The sequence below is a fragment of the Aptenodytes forsteri genome, unplaced genomic scaffold (genome assembly GCF_000699145.1).
Source record: "Aptenodytes forsteri isolate BGI_AS27 unplaced genomic scaffold, ASM69914v1 Scaffold54, whole genome shotgun sequence".
NCBI lineage: Eukaryota > Metazoa > Chordata > Aves > Sphenisciformes > Spheniscidae > Aptenodytes > Aptenodytes forsteri.
Window position 1 is genome coordinate 19,873,349 of NW_008796044.1, and position 10,496 is coordinate 19,883,844.

The window sequence follows — 10,496 nt, forward strand, 5'->3', positions numbered from 1 at the left end:
TTCACTGATCATCCCAATGATAAAAGCGTCTTTGAAACTCAGCAGGCAAGGTGCATCATATCAGATCAATGCCGTTCCACTGTTTAGATCTGGTGAACGCAGTTAATCCTTACAGCCAGCCTCCCACAATGACATCTGGATACTGGATTTAACGCAGGACCTTTATAAGCACCACAGTTTGGACAATCTTCATTAAAAAACATCCAGTTGAAAACTTGGACTACTTCCTCCTAAGGAAGTCTTCAACTACAAAACTCAATTTGTTTGTGATCCCACTATTGGATAGCCCTGAGGAAAGGGGAGCTTGTTTAGCATGAACATCTGCAGGTTATTCATAATGTATGAATATATTCATAGTTGGTTATTCATAATTCATAACCCAAAATGTATACAAACCTCAAGTACTTTTAAAAAGACCTCCGGGTTGTATCAAGCTTACAAGTTGTAACTGAATAGCACCGAGACATTTGGCTGAAGTCGTCTGAGGTCATGGGTCAAACTGATATCCCAAACTGTTGGTTGTTCTTCACAAGTCATTGCTCAAAAAAAACCAAAATCACTTTCTTCCCAGGCAGATGAAGCCCAAACATAACGCTGTCTTTGTCTGAAGGGCACTAAGTGTCAATGAGCAAGACAATTCAAGTCAAAGTCAGCATGTTATTAACCTCTATCCTTCATTACCTCAGTGAAGTTGTGAACAAACTAGATACATGTGTAAGGGTATCTGGTTAACAGCTATTCAATGTAAAAGACAAGACAATGAACAGGACAGCTGACAAATAAAGCACATGGATACATAAAGCCTGACAGCAGATAACCAAGACTAGAGCTCTAAGACACGGGTTGATGGGCCATTAAACGAACCACCCAGTGTAATTCTGAAGAGATTCAACCAGGAGCTTTGTAACCAGTAGGACTATGGTTGGTTATCAGGAAGGGTCTCACAGGCAAGAGCAAATTTATTTCAACATGTCTGAAGGGGATTGCAGGACCACATAAAATGTATCATAGGATGTCTAGGGGCATGATGACAGACCCCAAGGGAAGGGTGAAGATGGGTCAGGGAGGAACAAGCATGGGAAAACAAGGTGGGGAGTGAGAGGGCATGAGAGTGTTGAAGGGTAGGGGTAGGCAGAAGAGCTACCAACTGCATGCAAGCAGGCTGCTGGTCAGTAACCTTTGTCTGGCTGAGACATATGACTCATCACCATAGCGTGTTCTACACTTTTATTAATTAAACACTATTGCTGCCTGTTTTCTGTATCATTGTGCTCCTTACTCTGTGTACATACGTGTATGTTCCGATAGCAACCCTAACTGGGACTAGCCAGCAAACAGGCAAAACCCAAAATCTGTAGATACCCTAGGTCCAGGGTTGAGACTGAACAAGATACCCAAGGTCTAGACATGGATACCCAAGAGACTTAAGGTCATGGGCAGAGACTAGAGAGACCAGAGAATGTGAACATGTACTTCAGGTAAGTCACTGAAAGCACATACATATGTTCCACTAGCAAACTTTAAGCAAGTAGGAACAGGATCAGGCCACTTCTACAGTTTCTGTTTTAAGCAAGTGCATCTAAGGGCACTGTCCTCTTGTTTACGTTAATCTGTTCATTTATGGTCATGTCTGTAGTATGTGGGCATATGCATGCATCTTTGAAATTCACACTTAGCCTTACTATTGGCTGGATGTGTGAACAGGGACAAGCAGCATCCCTGCAGCGGAGTAATCCCCTGCACCATACTGTCCACAAGACGTGTCAACCCTTAACAAAATGATCCATTACAGTTCATCCAATTTCGTTTGCTACAGTACACAAGAGCTGCACCATAAAGAAGCCCAAGGACAGTAACTTAACCATTAGTTTTTTTAATTGTGCTATCCCACTGGCTGCTTTTCTACTGAAAGCCAAAGTATCTGTCAGATCGGCAAACAGCTGTCACCTGTGGCTACTTGGAATTCCTCTGATGCTTCTCAGTCCTTCAACATAGACATGGCACCTATATCTAAGTGCCTATATCTACTGCTTTAGTGGAAAATCTTCTGTGTAGTTCAAGACAAGCAAGAGTCCGTAAGTAGCCAGGCAGATAACAGTTTCTGATGTAGACAGCAATGATACCACTAAGAGGTCATCCAAAGAAGTTCAGTAAAGACCAGACGTAACAGGGCAGAATCAAACCTCAAACACATTTTAACTCAAGCAGACAAGCTCTTCCCAATCCCTCAGTTAGGATTAGTCCTGTGTATTGGAACATGCCTGCCCTCTGACTGGAATGACTTGGTGAGAAGTACAGCAGATTCTCACATCTCAGCATAGGCACTTTCACATAGGCTGCACCTTTGCCTGTCGGGGCACATCCATCTTCACCTGTGGGCTCTAATAACTCCTACTTTTCACATGAAGGCAACAATGAATGTAGAAATTTCACTGGAAAGAAATAAGTGGTTGCAAGGCCCACCTGCAATGTCACATTCAATGCACAGGTTAGAAGTATCAGCATTGTTCATGGTGTTACAGAAGACAGATTGAGCGGGGAGACGCGACGTGTGGGAGTGTTGTTGGCTGACAATGACGCAGGGAGGAAAAAGGGAGCAGCAATATCTGTGGATGAGGTTTCTCCTTGGTTGCGAAGCTGTAAGATCTGCCGCAGCAGGGCCTTTCCTTCTTCTCTAGTCTGAAAACAATTTGTAAAAAAACCAAAACAATACATCTATGGATTGGTGGTTTCTGGGTCAAATTCAGTATGTAAGCAGTGTAAGTTATAGTAGTTTGTCATTCTGTAAGGCTGCAAGCTATAAAAACCATCCTCGTTTCTTTTTTCTTCTGCTACTTAAAAATGTTAAGGTATGTCACTTTTTTTTTTAGTCTTTCCTCCTTTTACTCACCTGATTTGCATGTTACTTGGGCATTTCAGACAGCGTTACCATCAACCACTGAAGCTGTCTAAATATTCCAGCAAAAAGGAGATTGGAGAAGCTTCAAATAAGCTGAATTCAGGTTCTCCAGAGATCCAGGCAGCTTTGTTAAGGATAGGCCAAACACCCTGCACTTATGGCTAGTGCCTACCTCTAGGCTGAAGTTAAAAATCCAGAATTGCCCACTTACAGATACACAACATATCAGAATATGGAGTCACATACAAAACCCAAGTACTATTATATCCTCTGCACTGTCTACACACAGAAGATGAGAAAAAAAGAAGTTATGTGAGTACCATCACTACACAGTGTGTGGGAGTCTGACCATTTAACCACCTCCTCACCACCAAGATTTTCAGCAGTCTTTAGACTGCCATGTGGAGCCTCAAATTCTTTTATTTAGTGAGACATGGTTCAATTTTACTATCTACACCATATTCCATGATTTTAGACAATCATAAGCAGCATTAGTGATCAGGTATACAACATCACCACTCAGGATGTGGCTGCACGTCAGACAGCCCTCATTCCTTCAATAAAGGATTCCTTCTACTCTGAGGAGAGCCAAGATCAAGGTCATAGATCCCCTAAGAAAGAAACACCAAAGATTGCGCAACTACTCACATCATTGAATGCACAGCATTTCTGAGCACATGCTGAGGCTTCATCCCAGAGCTTACACTTGAAGTAGTATTGGGCCAGGTAACGGAAGGCAGTGCTGACCTCCAGGTGCTCCACTATCTCCTGCAGTGACGGGGGTAAAAAACCATCATCTCCGAGTGCCTTCCAAGGTAGGTCTACACCATGTTTACTTTGCCTTTTATTCCCAAGATATCATCTTACCCCACAGGAATAGATATCCTGGATGTATTTGATATAGCACTGAGCTGCCTGTTCAGATTCATTCAGCTGTTCGTGCAGCCTAGAATAGGAGAAAAACAGGGCACTGGAACAAGACTGCACTGTCAAAGACCGTTCTCGGTCTATGAGGAAGTACCTACTCAACCTGACCTAGACTAAAGCCAGGTCTTTTCCTTCAGAATTTGCAAGACATGCACCATGTACTGCCCCTCATGGAAAAAGAGATGATCCAGCTTGAGAACATTCACATTACCAGGAACAGAGCCAGTCAGATACTAACTGCTAGAAGCAGTGACAACCAAAGCAAGGACATTTGCTTATTCTGTTACATTTTAAAGCTTTTAACAGACTTTTGCCATCCTATTTACTGGCTATTTCCTCCAGTGCTCCTTCCTTCCCCACTACATCTCAAAAGTCTTCGTACAGCAGCTTCACCTTTCACTTGCCCTTTTGCTTTCCCTTCACTTTTTCCACTTTATATTAATTTATCCCCTCCAAAAATTAGTGCTGATGTCAGAGTGTTCACATGTATTTCACATTAGACCCTTTCCCAATGTCACAACCATATACTGGAGGGGGGAGGAAATCAATCAGTCTAGAATTTTGTACGTCACCTACCATCATGGATTGCTTTAAGTTTCAACACAACAAATACAATTGCTAGCACTGCCTGCTCAAATCACCTCAGGATTCAGAGGTCCCTTGCAACCCACATCATGCTATGATTCCCTCTAGTTATCCTGAGGGAAACTTAAAGCTAAAGCTGGACACCAGAATTTGCCGTCACTACAGACCTAAAGATACCAGTTATTACACAGCTCCAAAAGTAATACTACCTAACAGCAATTCCACTTTTTTTACATTTAGTATTTTATCATTAGGTATCAAAGTGCTAGTTGCATGTAACACAATATTGACAGTTCAGTGATAATACATACTCACTTTGCTAGTTTCACCAATGCCATTTTCTCCACATCTCCCACAGCATAAGCTCTCCAATAGCACTGTCAAGGAAGGAAAGCCAGTCAAGCACACCACAAAAATTACTCCAGCTCATGACTCATGCAAGCAAGTTAGAAACAGAAAACAACATGGATTTCCAGCAAAGGGGCATTTATCATCTGTAGATGACTCTTTTTATTTATCAAGCTGCTCTAGCTACATTGAAGCAGAACTTCCCCAATTGTAACCACCACAGAAATGGTTTCAATAAGCTCCTAACAACACACCGTATGCATTTCCAGTAGCACTAGCTACACAATTTTGCTGTGACTCCACCTAGTGTCCTGGGAGATCCTAATGTCTTACTCCACACATCAGTTCTCACTTACCTTTTTAGCTTCCACCAACTGATTGAGTTTCTCATAGCATTCTCCTAGAGCAACCAGCATACGAGAATCATTTGGTCTGTAAAAGAGCAATTCCTAAATGTAGTTTAATAGACAGACAGCTGATCTCAGGGTGGGGTGAGGGGAGGGGGAAAAAAAAAAACCCACCAAAAAACTGCATCTGGCAGTGTCTGTCATCCTCTCTTACATAAAAAGATCACTTATACTCCTGACCAGCATTCCTCGGCATTTAACTGACAAAGCCTTTGTTAATAGTTAACTAATACAACTAAAAGGATTTGGAATAGTGAGACTGCACAAATCACATAGCATTGATGTTCTCCCTTCCCCAACTTAGTTCCTGCATCTAAATTCCTTAGCTAGTAGCAACCATGTCAGAGTGAACACCAATAAACATGGCTCCATTCTCAACTCTACCTGAGCTGGTGGGCCCGTCGGTAGTAATAGAGACAGTAAAATGGCATTTTGAGGATTTCATAGGTTTGCCCCAAGCCATACCAAGCTCTGTAGTCCCTTTTGTTCACCTCTATTGCATGTCTGTCAAAGAAGAGGAGATGAACTAGTCAGAAAGCAGTCAGGATCAAAACCAAGAACAGAATTCAGCAGAAGACTAACAAAAAATAGAAGATACTACTTCAATCCTTACATATGCAGACTCAAACATCATTTTGTGCAGTACATTAGTGATACCTATAAGCCTGGATAGCTGCAGATGTGTTCTTCATTTCCATATACTCATGTCCCATGAGCGTCCATGCTCCCAGATAACGAGGATTCAGTTTCAAGGCCCTCTGGAAATAGAGTGCTGCTTTTTCATGCTGGGAACGCAAGCTATAATAATTCCCTAAAGCAAAAGTCACAATATTTAAATAAATTTTTAAAAATCCAAATAAAAAAAAAACCCAAAACGGAGAGAAGTAGAAAACAGACAGAGGAGGTATTATCTACTACCTCCTAACTTAAATTAGAGAGTCCTATTAAAGGCAGATCTGATTCAAACCAGAGACCTAATACCAGTCTGTTCTCCAGTGTTCTGGTCAATCCGTTTCTGGTTGTACCAATCAATTAAGATCCCATCCCCCTGGCCTTAAAATTTATGTCATGATCTAACAAATTAATTTTCTGGTCCTGACACACTATTATTTCCATTGGAGTTTCAAGACTATAAATAAAGGGATTATCAGCTACACAGGCCTTCATAATGATTTCTTCAACTCCCTTCTGCACTGATAGTATTACAGCAGCTCTTTCAGAGAGAAACAAGGGAAAAGGGTACTCTGTCATTTGGTCTGCTTTTTAGCCTGCCTGAAACCACATTCACCAAGTGGTTTTGATAGCCTTGCTGGCTGATCATTTTCACAAGTGTTTCTAAGATTTCCTCGCACAGCCTGCAGACAGCATAATAAGAACACGTAAAAGAGCTGGCTCTCACCAATTACACAGCAGGTCTCAACACGATACTTGTCTATCTCACAGAGATTGTGAGCCAGGTAGCTCAACTCAGGCTTCATGCTCTAGTGAAACAAAGAAATGAAAGTGATGAGAAAAGGAGCATGTTACAGTTTCAAAGAAGACCTAGGAAGTTAGCAATGCATACATTGCATCTATTTCAAGGAGTTGCAAAGCAGAAAGCAGAACCTGAAAGCCTATATTCAGAGAGGCTAGACAGCACCAGCTGCTTTGCCAGTGTTTAATGTACCTCTGATAAATACCATCACTACGGACAGGCAACAGAAAGAGTGCTTACCCTTACATATAGCAAGTTGGAGAAAGTGTCCATGTTTTCTATCCTGTAAGGATCTTGTTTCCTTAGCTCGTTAAAGATGGATAAAGCTTTATCAATATCTGAAGAAAGAACAGCAGATGGGAGAACAAGGACTATAAATGCCAATTTTGCATTAAGAGGCTCATTCCTACTAGCTAGTAAGCATCACTGACCTCGGATATTGTGGTAGGCAACTGCAATCTGAGAGATGATGTAAGTGCTTTTGGAAAATCCTGCATCAATGAGACTCTGATACTTCTGCAGAGCCTCCTCTATCAGCTGCAGCTCTGTATAAATGTGTGCAAGAAAGAACTCTTTCATCCATGTATCTGGCAAGGACAGGAACTTCAACTAGCAAGAACCAAAGAAGAGGAGGAAGAGATGACAATCAGTAGTATTCTAACAGCCACCCGTGGCAAAGAATCCATTATCTTCCCTCCCATGATTTAGTAGATGGTCTCGAGGTAGAAGGCTTTCCTGCAATCGCTTTCTTAAACCATAACACCAGCTACAAAAGAGCAGTATTAGGACCAAGAATTAATAGCAGGTTCTTCCAAAGGAGAGACTAAATAATGCCTATAAATTGAGAATATTGAAACAGGGAAGGAGCATTAAGACATCCAGTCTAAAAAGCAGTACATATGGACCATATAATTCTATTTAGTTACTCCCAATCTATTCCCATGACTGCTGAAATTGCGGAATTGAAGCCATTTCATTTGGTCAATCAGTGAAGAAATTATTGTCTTCAAATCTGACAGCACCTGACTTCTGCTTCAGCCACTGGCCGTATTTCTCCATTAAATTCAGAAGTCCTTCGAAAGACTGTACTTTCTTCCTATGTTTGAACATCAGTATCACATCACTATTTTTGATGAGCTAAGTGAACAGACTCCAAATAATCTCATCAAAAATGCATTTCCTTTTTTCCACAAATCAGTAAGGTTCTCCCTCTACTTCTTTAAATATTCCACCAGCCAGAACTGACTGAAGAATTCCAGGAGGGGTCTCAAAGTCCCATGCATAAAGAAAGATATAAAACCAAAATAGATTATTTAAGTTCAATTCTTTGATGCAGTTCATCTCATATGTGCAGCTTTGTATTTGACAAAGGCAACACCTACGTTAGTGTTTTAGTTTTAAAAGCAGTGATTCTATATATCCTTTCAGGCCACCAAAAATGCTCAATAACTGTGGAACTAGAGCCAGATTAAGAAAAAAAAAAAAAGAAAAAGAAAATGAGAAGTATCTTAAGAGGATCTCCTTCATGTGACAAGGCAATAACCCTGCTGACAACTACTTCAGAATACACAAATTAGCCATTTCTTAAACCACTTTGTGGGTGAATGGTAAGAAATTAGCCCTGCCTGTATAAAGATTCTCAAGCTACGGCATGGCAAGCAATTGAAGAAAAAGAGGCTTTAACAACGTAATTTACAATCTTGGATTGCCTTGTCTGATAGAGTCTCACAGAATAAAGCAGTGGGTGACATCAATCTTGTGGCAACTGAACCACTGGTTACTGAATCAGGTTAAACCCTGCAATTTGTTACCACATCTTGATATCTCCCAAGTTTTACCATCTCTTTATCTGTAATCAAGTTGCAAAGTTCCAGCCAGGCTCCCCAGTGCAAAGGTAAGACATGGGCAGCTTCAACGAATACATCTATTGCTTCTTTCACCAGGTCCAGCTTCCGCAGCACGACACCATACCTGTAAAGAAAAGTTATCAAGTTAATCAGAATCATAAAACTCTGCATATCCACACAAATACACATGAATACATTAGAAATACATGCAGACACTTACAAATAAAGGCCAAATCCATCCAGTTCCCGTGCCTTGTGTTTCTTGCTGAGCTCAACTCTCAATTCTCTTAGAGCTTCGTTTTTCACCTGTCCTTTTTCCAGAGGTCCTGCATGAAGAGAAAGTCAAACAGCTAGCTTTCAGTCAAGATTCTTACCACAGCAATTACAGTGTCTAGGGTATATTCAGAATCATCACTGAGATGAACTGAAGGCTTCCCAGTCTGTGATTATTTTCCTCTTTTTAAAAGAGGATCACTTAGTCTGATCACCTGCTTTAACAGAAGAACGAATAGATTAATTGAAACAAAATGAAAGAAATCGTGTTACAGCACACTATTATCCAAAAATTGAGGGGAAAGCCATAAAACCAAGACGATTTACGTGAAGAGGCATTACTGGAAGCTTCATTATATTGTCTTGTGTTCCTTGACACCACAGACTTACCCAAACTATCCACTGTCTCATCATCCTTCTTCTTTTCCCCTGACTGTGGAAAACAGAGGAGAACCAAGATTACATCACAATAGCATATTCCTTATGTTCGCTGCAATGCTAGCAGCGGTATGCAAACTGAGTTTTCACAAGCGTCAGTTCTAAAAAGAACATCCCTATTTCCCTTCCCCCCAAACATATAATTTGGATTTCTAGATGGTCATTTGGAACAAAATAGGCAAAAAATAAGGTATGCCAGGGAGGGGTGGGAAGCAGAGGAGTTCAGTGCTAAAAGGTGACTTTTCCTTCTATCTTACCAGGTATCTAGAGTACATATACAAGAAGTAAGCTTTCTGACTCTTGCAGCCCCGTAGAAAATAGGCAGCCCTGTCATATTCCTTTAGATCAAAGTAAGACTTGGCTAACGTATAGGCATCCAGATCACGAGCATCCTCCTGCAGGGACACAGAAAAGTTTAAGACCTCAGAAGCGCTGACATGCTTTACGAAAATCACCTAGTTACAATCATATCAATGAACCTGCTCTGAAACCTAAAAACGTAGTTTATTCATCCTCAAAGATGGTTTGAGTACCATTAGAAAAGCCTCTCCGTTCCCTCACACGATCTGATTCCTAGTTCTCAAATAGTGAGTACAGACTAGTTAGAAACATTTAAAACAAACAGTGAGATTCCAGAAAACCCCTTGTGGCAAGCTGCCAGAAGGCATGAATTAGCTGTTCAATTAATATGAATGACTATAAACAAGAAACCTACTCAGGAATTCCATATCAAACAATATTAACCTGCTAACTTAAATGCAAACATTTCTTTGGTAACTATGCCTTGAAATGCATTTATGACATGTTATGCTGCTGTAATTCAACAGAACAGGCATATACCCAAAAGTCCTACTGTACACCTGCGGGGCTGGGGATGAAGATACAACTAGTTTCTCTTGCCTCCTAAGGAGCACAAGTTTAATGGCACAGCATAATTTGTATTACAATACATTTTGGCCTCAACAAAGACAAATAAAAATTAAAATTAAGTAGCACGATTTCAATTTTGCTTACAGGGTATCTCATTTAGGGCACAGCAACATGTGAAATGGAATGCTTTCATCTGGGAAAGCATATTGAGCTCTGTCCGCCCCGCTGAGCACGGAACGGAAGGGAACTTCACAGCCCTGTAGGACAGTCGGCACTCAGAGCCGCCTCCTGCGCCGAAGTTTTTAAAAAGACCGCTATCACATTTTTTCCTTAATAGTTGTGGATAGGATTAAAAAGCAGCCCGCGGTCCCCGCCGGGAAGAAGAGCTACAGCTCTGCCTCCTCGAGCTCACTGCCGCTCCTACGCCC

At 41.2% G+C, this 10,496-nt stretch overlaps 1 protein-coding gene across 1 annotated transcript in view; it reads right to left on the bottom strand.

The window, feature by feature from the left end:
• Positions 1–454: 454 nt before the first annotated feature.
• Positions 455–10,496, bottom strand: part of CDC23 (cell division cycle 23) — a 37,024-nt gene continuing 26,982 nt past the window's right edge. Inside the window, exons 3-16 of the mRNA XM_019473811.1 lie at positions 9,456–9,638; positions 9,151–9,193; positions 8,708–8,813; positions 8,479–8,611; positions 7,072–7,249; positions 6,881–6,978; positions 6,566–6,647; positions 5,824–5,977; positions 5,551–5,670; positions 5,116–5,191; positions 4,727–4,788; positions 3,767–3,845; positions 3,548–3,667; positions 455–2,679 (exon numbers count right to left, since the gene is read on the bottom strand). Of these exons, the coding sequence (XP_019329356.1) occupies positions 2,509–2,679; positions 3,548–3,667; positions 3,767–3,845; positions 4,727–4,788; positions 5,116–5,191; positions 5,551–5,670; positions 5,824–5,977; positions 6,566–6,647; positions 6,881–6,978; positions 7,072–7,249; positions 8,479–8,611; positions 8,708–8,813; positions 9,151–9,193; positions 9,456–9,638 (1,605 nt within the window). The 3' untranslated portion in view covers positions 455–2,508. The remainder of the gene's footprint in view (positions 2,680–3,547; positions 3,668–3,766; positions 3,846–4,726; positions 4,789–5,115; positions 5,192–5,550; positions 5,671–5,823; positions 5,978–6,565; positions 6,648–6,880; positions 6,979–7,071; positions 7,250–8,478; positions 8,612–8,707; positions 8,814–9,150; positions 9,194–9,455; positions 9,639–10,496) is intronic.